This window comes from Strigops habroptila, chromosome 1, assembly GCF_004027225.2.
Source record: "Strigops habroptila isolate Jane chromosome 1, bStrHab1.2.pri, whole genome shotgun sequence".
Lineage (NCBI taxonomy): Eukaryota > Metazoa > Chordata > Aves > Psittaciformes > Psittacidae > Strigops > Strigops habroptila.
Window position 1 is genome coordinate 123,506,673 of NC_044277.2, and position 15,594 is coordinate 123,522,266.

The window sequence follows — 15,594 nt, forward strand, 5'->3', positions numbered from 1 at the left end:
GCTACTTAGCCAGCCTTTAGTAACTCAGGTCATACATTAAAGAGTGCACATCTATCACACCACTTTGTTTTAACGGTGTTTCACACGCTGTCTTATTAACCTTTTTTTTTTCCCAGATGCATATAGCTTTGCAGATCATAACAATGTTTTACTGAAATCCTCCATTCTCAACTGCTTTTAGCCATTAATTTCTCTCATTACAATATTCTGATTTTCAAAAGTTAAATAAAATTTCTAAGCAAGCTGGCTAAAAAAGAAATAAATAACACAAGTTTCAAATCCGCCCCAATCAATATGGCAGAGGGGAATAAGACATCTCAATATTGGGATACCAGAAATATAATTTGCTTTATCTCTGTGACAGAGAAGAACTGCAGTCTCATGCAGCAGTTCATGACTATTTATAACTACTTCTGTGTTACCTGAACCTACACCATTGATGCCTTAACTGAGACAGGAACAAAAAATAAAGCTACCATCTAACTGCAGGCACTTGCCCAAGATACCCAAAGTGAGGATGATTTACATACTGAACACAGTAAATGAGCTTTTGGAACTTCCTTCATTGGCTACAAATGGAACTTGGAACAGCTAACTTCATAACCTGAGTGTATTGGTTACTTATATAAAAGTAAGTGGGCTGAAACCCAGCTAATGTCTCTGGCTGACTCAACAGTGAAAAGCTAAGAAGAGGTATACATGAAACTTGATAAAGATGACTATTCCCAATGATTAGTGAAGCACATGCAACTGGTTCAGAGAGACCTTTCTGCCACAAAAGGTATCACAAAAAGAGTTCTGGTTAATAACAAGGTACCATATAGTCTCTATGGTTTTATGTTTTTAAATAGAAAGAAAACAGGCAAAAAAGAACACCAAAACAAAAAAACAAATAATGATGATCTAGCTTCTTACCACACAGGACAGAACATCCTTGGTACTAAGGACTACTGAGGAAATAAAAACTTGACTAACAGTATATTTTTGCTGTAGGAAATTGCTATTATTGCCCTATTGCAGATAAGAAAAGGACAGAAAGATCCTACAGAAATGTTCTGATTACAATGTGGTTTTATTTATCAAGTTTGCAAAACCTTCACCTATAACAGAGTATAAACAAAAACACAAACCAGGCAGAATTGAAGTCTTAACAAAAAAGGCTTAAAAATCCAGAGTCCCACTGAACTCTTACTAGTATCTTGTCATTAGTATATACCACCTTTTAAACTTACCTCTATAAAGCCCAAAGAAACCTTCATAACGTAGCACTTTCTTGAAGCAATCAAAGCTGTTTTTATACATAAGTTCTCCCACAAAAGAGCCTGTAGAGCGCTGGTTTTGCATTCGAGTTTTTACCAAATCAATTGGGTAGACAGCAGTGGCTCCAACAGCTGCAAATAAAAATCAAGCTCTAAGAAAACATGATTTTGCATTTACAGGGTTTGACTGCAACTCTTATCTTCCACATACACATCTCAAGTATCAGTTGTATTTTTTTTCTCCACAATATATTCTGGATACATTAAACTATCTCCCACACTTTTAACCCAAAGCATTTCCCATGCCATACCTTATTATTAATCTGATTCTTCTGAAACTGGTTTGGTGACAAATCAGATAGGAACACCACCTGAAAACTCCAATGTCTCATAAATTCCAAAACTCTTGTAGATCAGATGACCCCTTCCCCTTCAATCTTACAGTTATCCCATCCCTTAGACATGGCTCTAAGGGAAAGACTGAGAAGCCTTCCACACTTAAGTGAAAGGCAGAAGGGGAAGAAGAGCAGAAGAAAAGAAGAAAAAACCCAAACAGTGAAGATGAATATTCTTTTCCTCAGCCAAGACTAACCTCCAGCAACTGAACCAAGGGCAAACCTGTACGCTGATTCTGCAATCTGGATGAGAATAGGCCGAGACACATCGCCTGGAGCTTTCTGTCAAGGCAGGATTTAAAACAAAAGAAAAGACAAAAATAATCAGAACATCGTACTTCACAAGAGAACATCTCATGAACAGACAGATACAAGTATACAGATACTGGAAAAAATCCCACAATACACTGGAGATTTTGATTTCCATTATTATTTCTTTACCATTGGTTTCTAAGAGCCTTATACCATAGCCTGTTCAGATTGGAATAGCAAAGAAAAGAAAGACTGGTACTACAACAAAATTTTACAACTTCAAAATCAATAGTCTAAATGTGCATATGAGGACACGCATACTGCATCTTAAGTAATTCATTTTCTACAGCTAAAACCAACTCAAATTTGGAATTTCTTTCTACTGTCACCAGAATCAGGTATAGCTATTACTTCTCAAGTTATCAAAACAAGTATGCAAGCACTGTTCATACAGATTAGCTAAAAGGAAATAAGGTTTCATAAAGAACCCCCACAATTTCATTTTGTTTATGTTCTATCAGATTCAATCCAATGACAAATAAATTTCAGAAGGGCTCCCAATTTAAAATTGCTACCTAATGAAAGAATTAGGAAAACAGAAGTTCTGCAGGGCCGTTAAGCCTTCCTTAGTTACTATCACTTTTTGTAATACTTTTTTTTTTTTTAAGATACCACCAGTAAAAGAACAAAATAAAAATATTAATTAATTTTTTCCTGAAAATCTGTTTAAGTTTTAGCTAATATTCCAATGTAGGTGGAGTTGGTCAGAAAATCTTTTCAGTTCAGCATCAAGCAGCTGATATTAAAAAGGAATTGGATGGAGACGTATGGAGAGACACATATCTAGAAGAAATGGTAAGATTCAAGCAGGTTCATATGTCCTAGCCTCTTAAAATGGCATAAATCATACTAGCAAAGACAGTGGCCTCAAAGCAAAAATTGAAGAAGCTGCTGCTTTCAGCATCGCATTTTTGGCTACATTTTACTGCCACCTATTGTAACTTATGTTACTTGATATTCAGTCCAATGCAAATGCTTTTAACTCCTTTAGGAGTCTTCTAGGAATAGATGGGGAGCTTTTGGGAGCCAACTCATTTGAGTTCATCCCAGCACAGTCAACATTTAGTCACTGCTCAAACAAACAGAAAACCACCACCCTAGATACTGTCTTGGAGCAGTGGTGGGGGTGTTCACATGTAGGGGAGGGAGAAGAAGAAGAAAGAGAAGCAGAAGAGACCCATGTGTACACACACACACAGAGGCCTGGCTTATGGCCTGGTAGTCCTAAAAATGTAGCCTGCATCAACTCATTGTGGTCAAACTGGCGTCTCCGCACAGACCCAGAGCAGGAAAAAAAAACCCCCAAGTCTCACAAGACACAAAGTTAAGGCTGCCTTAAAATAGAGACAGAGAAAAAGAAACAGAGGGTTAGTTTTAAATCTATCTGTATAGAAACTTGTGTCAATGAGAATATAAGATATGCTAAAATAATATGAAAACTAAAAGATCAACAGGTTTGACATTTAAAGAATGCTCCTATTTCTTTTTGCCTCAAACACAACAAAAGTTCATTTGCTGTTATACCATCAAAAGTCAATATTCATTTGTTCTTTGAAATGCAGAGAATATTAATGCTTTTATATATTTGAATGCTTACATATATATATTCTTAATACTGAAACTGTGATGGTAGACTAAACATAACCTCTCCTATACTGATATTCAGCAGAGCATAAGGCAAAGCAGAGAACACTGTGAAGCCAGGAACATGTGCGTGTATTCAGAAGAAGGGCTGCCATTTAATAGACTAGATGTTGAATTTACTATCCATATTTGGAGCAGGAAGTCTTCTTTCCTCATTAAAAAGAACAGAGAGAACAGAATCACAAAACAGAAAACCTTAATTAGGTACACATCTAATATTTACTGAATGGGTGCATGACACATGTATATTTTATCTTTCCAAAGTAAATTACATTTACCCTGTCAAAATGCAGCTCAAGAAAGGGGTACAGAGAACAGATGGAGAGGACATGACACAGGTTAAAAATAAGTTCTAACAAGAAGGTTTTCCTCACAGATATTCCAGAATACAAGAGAAAAGCAACTTATCTGGCAACACAGAAAGATGGTGGCTATCTATTTACCTTGCACTGGAAATGGGTAATAGCATCACACTGGCTTCTGTTCTTACCTGCCTCTGAGCCTCAGCCAGATTGTAGGGCAACGTCCCTTCCTCCAAAGGAGCAATTCTTTCAATATCAGCTAATGTCATGCGCCTGAGGAAATAGATTCAGTTTAGCATTTGCTTAGAGATGGGTGCACAGATCACAAGAAGTTACAAGCACGTGGCCACTCCATTATACTCTCCTGTTCCCCAATACCACCTCCCACTCCTTCCAAGAAGAGAGGAGGAAAGGCAAGAGAGGAGGATGGATAATTCTCCACTTACCCCCGTGGCTCATACAGATCTGCTAACTGAAACAAGATGTCAACTTCCATAGGTGTAACCTGACCAAATTTCTGAGCTGCCAGAACAAACTCCTCTGCAAAAGAATAAAAATACAGAAAGGAAAAGCTAATCAAACCAGAACAAATAATCCAGAGCACCCCAGAGTTGCTTTGTATTTTAGCATTAAGTAGAAGTCGCTGGTGAGGGAGGGAGAAGGGGAATAAAGGTGACCCACCACTACATAAATGTGTTTTAAATGGTCTATCCTTCATGCAAATAAGTACAACTCTTTAGTCTTAAAGCTTAACACTATCAGCAGGATTTAGGATATTTGACATACGGTATCAATCAGTTGCAGGTCAGAGGGAAAAAAAAATAATAAAAAGCGAACAGAAAAAAAAACCCAAAAACCAGGAGTCAAGAGATGTGGAATTTTTCATGCACAGTCCCAGTAGGCCACATTAATGAAACTTTGGCATTGCAGGGGGAATTCTCTATAAAAGTGGTTAGATATAGCAGATAACATCTTGTTCCAAGCTTGTAGATCAGCTTACTGTGCCGCCGATACAAGTTTATGGAATTCTTCAACTACCCTTGAAGGTCACTTTAATAGGCTGCCAATTTGGCAGGAGTCCTAGGAAGTTTTTTAAACTTTTAAATATCTTTACATACTTTCCCCACCCTGCCCCCACCACCAGTTTACTGGGACCTTTTTCTGATTGAAACAAAATGAAAAACCTGGAGGGTGGACTCCAACAGGAGTGTAAAAAGCTGAGTGGCCTACCAAGGAATGCTAACGAGGCAGGCTTTCTCCCCCTCCCATTGATTTAAAAGCATACAGATGAGGTCTTTCCCTCCACCCGCCCCAATCAAATGCCCAAGGAAACTTCCAGACTGCAAACATTTCTACCAACCCTTAGTGACTTCCACATCTTTTCTATTTCCAGCCAGAGTACTGTAGATCTTTCTAATGAGCTCCATGTTGTTAAGGAGAGAATTAAATCCATTAAAATAGGAAAAGCTGACCTGATGGGAAGTGGTACCTCCAGCAGCCTAGAGTAGAGACGGTAAAAGAAGAAAAGAGAAAGGAGACTGTTACAAGACTAAGAAAAATCTTTAAATAAAGGATTCTAAACAATGTTATTTTACAAGAGCAACAGTAGCACAGGCTGGCTTTTTAAAAAAAAAAAAAAAGGTAAAATAAAGAAAACTATGAAAGATTCTTATGTTACTGAAACTAATCATGACCAGAATGTAAAACTCTCCCCACCCTACAAACCTAAACAACCACATATGCAGGATTATAACAACATAACCAGTAGTAATTTACAAAGTTCAAGTTTCAGTACTGCTTCAGTTGGAAATGTTTCATAAATTGGCTTATTTCTAGTAATGAGGAAATCTACTTCTACATGTAAAGTGTATTACTATACAGAAAATTTCCACAAAATCAAAACATATTCTGAAAAGGTCAAATGAAACATTTAAAATCACAGGCATTTCAAGTTATGGAAAACCAGCAGTAAGCTCTCAGGCTTATATCGGGCAGTCAAACAAAATGGTAACAATAAGATCCAAACAGTTATTCATTCTCAAATGAGAACTGAGCCTAAACCTTTATTTTAAAGTGGTGTTGGGTCTGTGCACAGAAAAATTATTGGATCAATTCCCTATTTAAAGTATAAGATCGGTGAACAAGGAAATATCTGAAAACAATGCATAAGCTTGCCAAAATTTAATTGACCTTGAGGGAGAATCAAAAATCTTATCTCATATTTTATGAGAGAGTGTATGACCCAGTAAAGCTGATAACAAGGCTGGGGAGAGTACTGAGGAAGTAAGTATCAGCTCTCATTGTCACTCCCTGAGTCTTCTGGCTATGCTGTTTGCTGTATACGCCTTCCAATATTCCGTCCAGACTTTGCAGTTCTCATCACTTCACACATCTCCCTGGAATTCTTCTTGCAAGTCAAAGCAGAACAGATTTCTTTAAACCTGGATATCGCCAGACAGTGGATTACCTGGAAAGTGCTGCTACAAGTTCCCAAGATTAGAAACTGTTGCCAAAACCCAATGTACCTTTTTTTCTTCCAGTAAAATTGCAGAATTGTAATATTTAATTTGGTTTATGCAGTTCAAGCTGAAAAAAACGTACACTCGACTGTAACAACTATCAGTTAATGCATAGTGAATGTCCTTGGGTGATGTTCCAGTTCATACACTGCCCCAGGTTCTCAGAAATTAGTCTCAGGAGCTTAGAACTGACATTACAAAGCAGGACCTTTAAGGATGACTTCCTAAGTGGGATGCAATGGCATTTTGACATATTTGACACAGTCTCCTATGACGGAATGACTGGAAATAGTCAGGCAAACTACATTTGTAGGCCATTATTAAGGTCCGTCTACATGCTTTGTGTTTTGTCACAGGAGACCAGGAACATTGAGGATACATATTCTGCAATAAGGGTTAACTTTCATATGTGTAGATAATAACTGCTGAACTTAAAAGCATGCATCCATAAACTGGACTGTGTGCCACATACAGTGGTTGAGGTACATAAAAAAGGAATCCCACATCTGTATCCCAAGTTGGAATACCAGAACTACTCACAGCTACTAGGCATTCTTCTACAAATGGTGTCAGCATGTGTGGCCGGATAGTGACCATAATGTCCCTGAAGTCCATAGCTGTGACTCTTCCAGCCTGAGCATTATCTCTCTGCACAAAAGCTTGTTTTGCATGTTCTAACTGTATCTCCTGAAAACATATGGGGAAAAAAAAAAAGTTAGGTTCAAAATCATCACCTTAATAGTTAGATTTTATATAATGCAATCCTAAAACATACCTCATACATAACAAAACACAACTACATGTAATCTAATTTTAACTGGATATTTATGCAGAACTTTCAGACTTTCCTGTCAGTTGCATATTCTATCACTGAGCTCAATATCTCGGACAACCATCATGATTTCTTTGTTGTCTGGACATTAGATCATGCAATTAATTTAACTGAGAAATAGAGGACATGTATCAACACACCAGTGCAGGTAATCTCCACTCATGAACATTAAAGTGTTCCATGATGTGCATTATACAGTTTATTGCATGTGTCACAGCAGGTCAAAATACTTTCCGTAAAAGCGTTTGCTACTCCCTGAACGAGGACAATGCAATCATCAGAGATTTCCACGTAGACACCCACTAATCTTGAAAGCATTCCCTCAAAAGCATCCTCATTTAAAACATAAAGTTATTTGTCTACAAAAGACACCAGCAGTTTAATTTAGAACTCCTTGTATTGTGACTGATTAAAGATCAGTTCTCAATATTTCAGCAGTAGTAACAGGCAGAGATCAATCATAAGCATTATCTGATGCAACCACCTGATAATCTCGTTTTGTGATTCAAATGTATCCCTGAGAGAAGAAGGAAGAAAAAAGGCATTTAATCTCTCAAAACTGTATCTTTTCCTACTGTGGCCTTCACCCTTTCTTCATAAATTACTGTTAGACTACTTTCTTATCTCTTTATTTTTTGTTTAAAAGGAACAATCCTGCACAGATAGTAACTTGATAAAACAGGTAAGCTTTTTGTTCAGTTCTACAGGTTTGCAAAAACCAGAAATAACGTTTGGTGATGCAGTTAGACTTCACAATCTGTATTTCTTTGCTGAATGGAGGAAAACAAATAATTGCCATGTCCTCCCTTTAAATTTCAAAGCTTATAAAAACTTCTTCACAGAAATACAGTGCTTAGTCTGAGTACATACTCATAATCAAATCAGTCATTCAGAAAATGGAATCAGAGCAAAAGTATGTCAGCAATACTAAGCAAGTCTTTGCAGTGCATCATGACACTATCTGTTATTTCCATCATATTTGCAAATATATGCCTTAGAAATCATATTAAGCCAAGACTCAGGCTAGTCAAGAATCACCAGCACAATGTATTCACATATAAGCTGGTATTTATCTCACAGCAGCGTTCAAGGGAATAGAGAGTGAAGGGTGAAAGGCAAATACAGCCGGTGTAGGATCACACCTGCCGGAGGCCTGCAGCCACCGTTCCTCCTTCTGCTCATTCACCTCATGCCAAAGCCATGGATGCACAGCTTTTTTCATTTCAGCCTCCTGACCTCTCCAATTTTACTCCTCATTTCTAATTAAAACACTGTACCCTGACCTGAAAGGTATGACGAAAACCTGCTAATATATTAGGCAGAAGGAGGAAAGAGGTGGAGAGGAAAGGGCTGATCAATGTTTCAAAACTGCGTTTCACTCACAGAATTATTCAGAAATTTCTGCTTTTGATGAGAAACACTTGTGGGGGTTATAATTTGAAGCGTTACAATTCCAGTTCTGTCACGTTTCCTTTACATTACAGCCCCCTACATGGAGGTGTTACAATTCAGCAATAATATTCACTCTGGCTGGATGCAGCCATGTAAGCTCATGCTTCACTCCAATTGTGACTATAATTTCAACAGAAACTTGGAAGCAAGCAATTCTGGGAGGTCTACGATGGGGAGAGCACATGAAGACAGAAAAACTTTGTCAGCCTGAGGCAGGCAGCTACTCGGGAGGCAGAGAACTCTAAAGAGGAATTAGGTATGGTAACTCTTGTATTCCTAAACACTCACCACCTGGCAGGTGGAAATGTATGAACAAATGAACAATAAAGTTTTTCATTAAGTGGCAGCATCACCAAAGAAAAAATAAATTTAATTCAGCAGAAGGATTACATGGGAAACTGTGAATGTTGCTTTCTTCTCTCATTCATTTTGTTTTAACCACTGAAACTGCTTGCAGTATTGTGCTGCCAGAATCCAGCACTAAAATGCAGCAGAAAACCTGGACACCACTTGCAGAAGTCCAGTCTGTTCCCATCTTTGTACACCCGTCAGCGAGTTTGGAGGTGCATATGCCATTGGCAAGACCTTGGCTGACAGTGATGTCCCAGCCTCCGAAGCAAAGCAGGGCTCATGTTCCAGAGAAATACATTAAGTGCTTGTTTCTTGTCATCACTAGCTAATTGCAAAAAGGCTGTTAGTACTACAGTTGAGTACAAGCCAAAACAACCCATCCCCTCCTTGCTAATGTGATTCCTTTCAATCTTCTTGGTACATGTGAAACCCACTAGAGAGAAGAATTACCCCACTTGGTTAAACACATGGTCAAGGACTCAGTGCTGCCATTTGCTCGTGTTCTTGTCAGCTAGGAAAGAGCCACTCAGCTATAGTTAGGCAGCAAGATAAAACTCTGAATAGGATGATGTCAGTCTTCTGGAGCTCCCTCTTTGTACCTCCTCCTTAGTACAGACATTAAATGGTTTAAGCATACTGCAAATAGAGAAGACTCATCCCACCTTCTCAGAAAGGTAGGGTCTTTTTAGGCTACAGTTATTTTGAGCTGTGCTATGCATTTTCCAGTGCACTGAGCAGAAAAAAGCACAGGGACCTTCAGCCACATGGTATTCCCAAACCATAATAGCAACATGGCATACAAGATCATAAGGACCATTATACAGTAACACACTCAGTCTCAAAACTAAATTTCACCTATAAAGTCTGTCACCAAAAAAAAGACAGATGTCACTTCTCTAATCGCTGTACATTGCATAACAACGTAATAAACTCCTGAAGTGTTTAACTCAAAAGAAAGGCTACCTATTCCCTCAGTCTCCAAGCGTGAAAGTTAAGACATCTCACAGCATGACTAACTACATTTCAAAATGAGGCTCAGTAGCTACCAGCAATTTATCAAGGAAATCTTTATGAGATCTTCTAACATTGTCAATGCCGTATATATGCAGCTAATATAGAAAACACCTCCTTTAAATAAAAAAATAAACGGAAAAACAATAAAGCAAGTTGTGGTGTTCAGAGATGTTATCTGCCTTGCAATAGTTTTCATATTTTCATCTATTTCAGTCCAATATTGTCCACCTAGACAGACTAAGGTTTAAAGAAATACAATCCTCATTGCTTTGTAATACAAATTACACATCCTAAAGAACCTTCTCCAACTAGAGTTTCCATAAACTTATATATACTTGGAAAACAAGCTTCTCCCTTGATGCTGGAAGTCCAGAATTCTGCCAGGGAGGTAAGACTTTGTGAAAAATTAATTTGCACATCATGGCAGGCATGCTGGCACCACAATTCTCATTAAATTATTTCCTATCTAGAGATTTTAGCTCAGCTTTCACTTACAGCTCATTAAAAGCTTCTTTACTTTCCACTTAGACAGAAATATATGTTTGGGTTCCACCCCAATGGATCCACAAGTCATCAGATACAGCACAATCCTTTCCACTGCAGTAGATCCTGGGGTTCAATTACAAAGAGTACTACTTCATCAACTAATATTTTGGGCACAAATAAATTCCCAGACAATGCAGAAATGGATTTACCAGTCTCATATATAAGCATATGTTAAAATTTATCCTGCAGAATAGATTTTACATGCTGAGAAAGGGGCCAGTGTTGCTCTTTGTGAGGCAGACTTGCCACTTAAGTGATGATGGAACACGGCCATATCCAAACAGATATAACTATGACGGATAAATAGTGGAGATAAATGAGCTAATTTTAAACTAGCAAAATGAGAAGGAGGGTAAAACAACACACCTTGAGCTCTGGGCTGATGCAAATAGATTGTTAACTGTATTAAAGCCAAGCAGCTTGGAGGCTATACTTTTGGGCATCTCTGTTACTGTAGACAAAAAAAACTGCTGGTAGGATACAAATATTCAGAATCCCATATAAACTCTTCTTATTTAAAGCCAGAAGAGATCCATCTTGTGCATGGATAAAATACACTACTGTTATTTTCCACGTACCTTCAGCTTTGCTAGAAGTGATGATTAGCCCAAACGCTGCAGCAGATAATGAATATGTAAAAACTTTATGTGGCATAATAGGACCTAATGTGAATGAATTTGAATCTAGCTGGATTATTTCATTAAAAGTTGCAAATTGCATTGTACTTACAAAGCAGTACCTGAAGCGCCTTACAGAACCATCTGGTCCATGTTAAGTGCAATGTAAAGAGCATTCAGACATCAGGAATGCAGAAAGGTAATCTGGTATCCACTGTGGTCTCCTGCTGTCTAAGGTCCAAGGTCTAGACATCAGACCAAGGAGACTGACTCATGCACAGGCAGAATGTCAGAAGGAAAGGCCGAGTAACCAAAGGTTACAGAGCTTAAAGGAAGATTTCTATGCCTGAGAACATTAACTCTCCGATTTGTGCTGAGAGTCATTTCTGTGCCCAAACTTCGCTATCTCTAACACACTGCTGCAAGGCAAGAATCAGTAAGGAAACTTGCGCGTGTCGAAGATTTACAGTTCTAGAAAGTGGATAAACAGATGTACCCAATTACTGTGACAGACTGAGCATCCTAACAGACTGTACTGATAGCAGACAGCTTCAGCAGTCTTAGGACAATCGATTTATGGGAAAGTTCTTGCTGTCTGCACCAATGCTGAGAGCATCTTTATTAGCAGCCTTAGAACTTTTCCTGAATGCATCTCACCTCTCTAGAGGACACTTACAATCATCACTCTTATTCTGCAGATTTATGCTCTTCCTCCTCTTATAGATCATCAACAAAAGGGCTGCCTGGCTCATGAGGACCACTGATGTGCTCCAACAGCTTTTACTCTGCAAGGCTGCTAGCTAAGATTCACTTTTGCAGTAGAGCCAATTAAAAAATAAAACCAAAACAAACAATAAAGAAAAAGAGGCAGGAGCAAGACACACCAAAACCAAATACAATTCTCCCCAGAATATGATCACATCCAAGAAAAGTCATTTCAGACAAGGAAAGAGGAACACCCCTCCACAGCATGAGAAAGCTTAGTAGTTAGGACTCTTTTCCAAAATTAGAAAACTCCTGCCTCAGCTCTTGCTTTTCCTAATTCAAAGAAAAAAACATGAAAGAACCCAAAGACACAAAGAAAGAACTCAATCTTCCACATGCCAAGCCATGAGTTTACAGGCTCTTTGAGGTCTGTGGCTCTAACCTCTCTTACTGTTCCCCCCCCCCCCCCTTTTTTTTTGTGAAAAACGGTCCTTCTTTTCATTCTGGATTTTATTTCAGGTTTTCCTCAGATCTGTAAACAGACAGATACATGAGGCAAATAGGAGTGGTACTCTGTTAAGACTGTGATTTTAATCCACCAAAATCAGGATACATAACCAAAGCTTAGTCTGTTATTGGAAGGAGATCCTAGAACACCAGAACATGTAGCCAGAGGCACTTTTTCCTAATCTAGTAACACATTTGCTTTTTTTTATCCAAAACTGGTTCTAGTTCACTATTCTGCCACAAAACTGGTCTATGCCTCAGCTACTTAGGAGTTACAATAGTCAAGACAAAACCCAAGGGAATACAGTTTAATCATGTGATACCTGACGTCCTCTTCATACAAAGTTAATTAGGCTCTGTTCTACAAAGTCAATTTGAAACATTTGTCTCAATAGCATTATCTTAATTATTCCTCATCAAAATGATACCACCTCCTACTGTGAACTAACATACTTGTGTAAACAAGAAAAAAAGAAACCTTGCAGTCTTGAAGCAGGTTCCCATTTTAAAACTCTCTAGTGTAAATACTAATACAGGCATTAAGTATTCAGAAGGAATACAAATAAGAAACTCACGTGTTTCAACACTTCAAGGATCGCTTTTCCTACTGAAGACTATTTTTAACAGTACTGCTGAAATACAGATAAACTATTTTTTTTATTAGCACAAAATTTTACGTTCTGTAAAAAAGAACCCCAACGTATGAATAGCCAAGAGCTCCTTGCAAAAGAAAGGTAGTATTTTATACTCTATATACCACAAGCAAAGATAAATAGCATTTTCCTATCTGAGATACTCTTAATTCAAAAAAGGTCAAAAGTAAAGAACTATGTGTAAAGGGCTTGCAGCAAAAACTGCAGCAAAGCATCTTTATTGGATACCACTGAAGTAAACACATTTGGTAAACATGCTGTTTACAGACAGAATTATTTCTTAATACCAGTCTGACAGCTGGGTCCAAAATGTTCAATACTGTGATGTAACATTCTTTGACTCATGGACTTAAATATACAGGAGATTTTCACAATTAGAGGACTAGGTTTTTTAATTTCATGTCTGTTTACACAACAGTGTAGAAAAGATCACCTCTTGCATACAGGTGCCAAAAACAAAAGAGAAGAAAAAAACCACCGAGCCTGAATCAGCAGTTTTACCATAAGCATATTGTATTTAACAACACACTATTATCCAGCATTCTGACTGTAAAAGACTACACTCGGTCTATCTTTTAACTTTCCTACCAGCATAGTACTTGGCAGGTTTGAAATAGTTTCATTCTTGCATCCTTCTTATTACTCTTGACAAACTGTATTGTATTAGACCCACCAGTAAAAACTGGGTGAACTCTGGGTATGTTAGGTGTCTTTTTCTATCCTTTCCAAAATGCAGTTGTACGAACTCTGAATTCCAGTTAAAAGGAATGTGCTGATGAATCGTGGTCTGGCCAAAAACTTGCTTAGCATCCTCTGGGAAGAAAAGAAAAATGTTCATTTAATAATGAAATAAAATAACCACAAGAAACAAGCATATAACAAATATTACATTTTCTAGCAGGAAAGCAAATATTGTTCACATAAATTAATAACATACCGTAAAGCAAACCTAATTTTTTTTGTTTACCAAAATCATCATAAAGTTTTGAACACCCTCACAGTTTCTGAATAATCCTTTTATTTATGAATTTTATACTCAAAGCATTTGATTAGAAGAGACCCTGGATATTTGAAGTTTCCAATTCAAGCAAGAAAAGATTAAATTAAAAGTCAACTTATAAAAACAAGACTAATGCTAACCAATTCCCAGCATAATCTTTTCAAGCTGCTAACAATGAAAGTTCTGTGTCACTATAATTCAGGCTGTTGTATTATTCCCAGAGTTCTCCACATTCAAACAAATCAACTACAAAAATACCAGTATTTCAAGATCCGCTTTTCTGTAGCTGGAGCAGTGACGTGCAGGACAAAGGATGGGGGGACATGGCAGGCAGGAACACAAACTTATCACCACCTCCAGTACTAAGCAGAATTTAACCCTAGACCTCTGCTACAAGGAGAGGGGCAGTGCAACAAGTTTGTTTAATCACAGCAAAATGCAAGCTTCACAGTTTAGTAGTCATAACTGGGCAACAGGCTGGCAGAGGTTTTGGTAATATATGGCATTTTTGGTAAAGAACAACTATTTGAAACACACCAAGTTGTACAATCATAAATAAGTACCATACATTGCTGGAACTGGACAGTACATATTTTAACTAATGGAAACAGCAACAAGATCTGAGGAAGTACTTGTCTCACACGACGGTGCCCACTTCAATGTGATAGTCTGTCTCAGCCAAAAATACAGAGCAAAGATATCTTCTGAAGACAAGCTCAAGGCCAGAGGTTCCGAACTGCTACAAACCTTCCTAATTGCTGTATGATTCTCCAGCAATGTCAGCCAAGAGCCAGTTCTTGTCTCCTGCTAGTTCCTGCGGGCTTGGAGAGCTGGTTCCCAGGGCACACTCCCTACCCACAGGCAGGGCCAGGAGCTGGTCTGCTCCCTTCACGCTTTGTGGGATAAAGACCAGGAGCCCAAACCCCAAGCTCCTGTCTGTCTCTGCAAGCAGCAGAGCTGGAAGCCAGTTCCCAAGCGTGGCTGGTGCCTGCGGTCAAAAAAATCATTGGAGCTTTGTGTCTGCCTGTGTTCAGAACAAGCTGGGAGCCACCTTAATGGAGCCAGCCTCTGCCTACCAGGCAGGCCTGGGAGCCACCTTCCAGCTCACCCAGTGCCACAAGTGAAGGTGGGAGCCAACTCCTTGGGGCCGTAAGTTGAGTTCCAGCTTCTGGTTCAGCCCATGCCAGCCAGGCACAGTGGCTCTTCTGAGCTGGGGAGACCCAGCCAGGGTGTAATTCCCACTTTTAGACAAGGAAGTAGAAAAACTGAGAACAGGGTGGCATGGCCAAGAGCCGGGAAGATGTCAGGAAGCACCCTAGTGAATGAAGGATAAAGACATAGGAAAAAATGGTCCCAAGGAGGTGAAAGGAGTAAGTGTCCTTCTGCACAGACCCAAAACCACTGCAGCTGGTGTTAGCCACCAGGACAGCTTGCTCTAAAGCGAGGGGGCTTCACGAGAGAGCAGAGATGATACTGCAGACCTCTT

At 38.7% G+C, this 15,594-nt stretch overlaps 1 protein-coding gene across 2 annotated transcripts in view; it reads right to left on the reverse strand.

The window, feature by feature from the left end:
• SLC25A13 (solute carrier family 25 member 13) overlaps window positions 1–15,594 on the reverse strand; it is a 101,110-nt gene that overhangs the window by 36,742 nt on the left and 48,774 nt on the right. For both annotated transcript variants that reach the window (XM_030488454.1, XM_030488444.2), the window contains 7 exons: window positions 13,782–13,921; window positions 6,972–7,118; window positions 5,273–5,411; window positions 4,359–4,452; window positions 4,101–4,185; window positions 1,852–1,936; window positions 1,233–1,391 (listed from right to left, as the gene is read on the reverse strand). In XM_030488454.1, coding sequence (XP_030344314.1) covers window positions 1,233–1,391; window positions 1,852–1,936; window positions 4,101–4,185; window positions 4,359–4,452; window positions 5,273–5,411; window positions 6,972–7,118; window positions 13,782–13,921 — 849 coding nt within the window. The remainder of the gene's footprint in view (window positions 1–1,232; window positions 1,392–1,851; window positions 1,937–4,100; window positions 4,186–4,358; window positions 4,453–5,272; window positions 5,412–6,971; window positions 7,119–13,781; window positions 13,922–15,594) is intronic.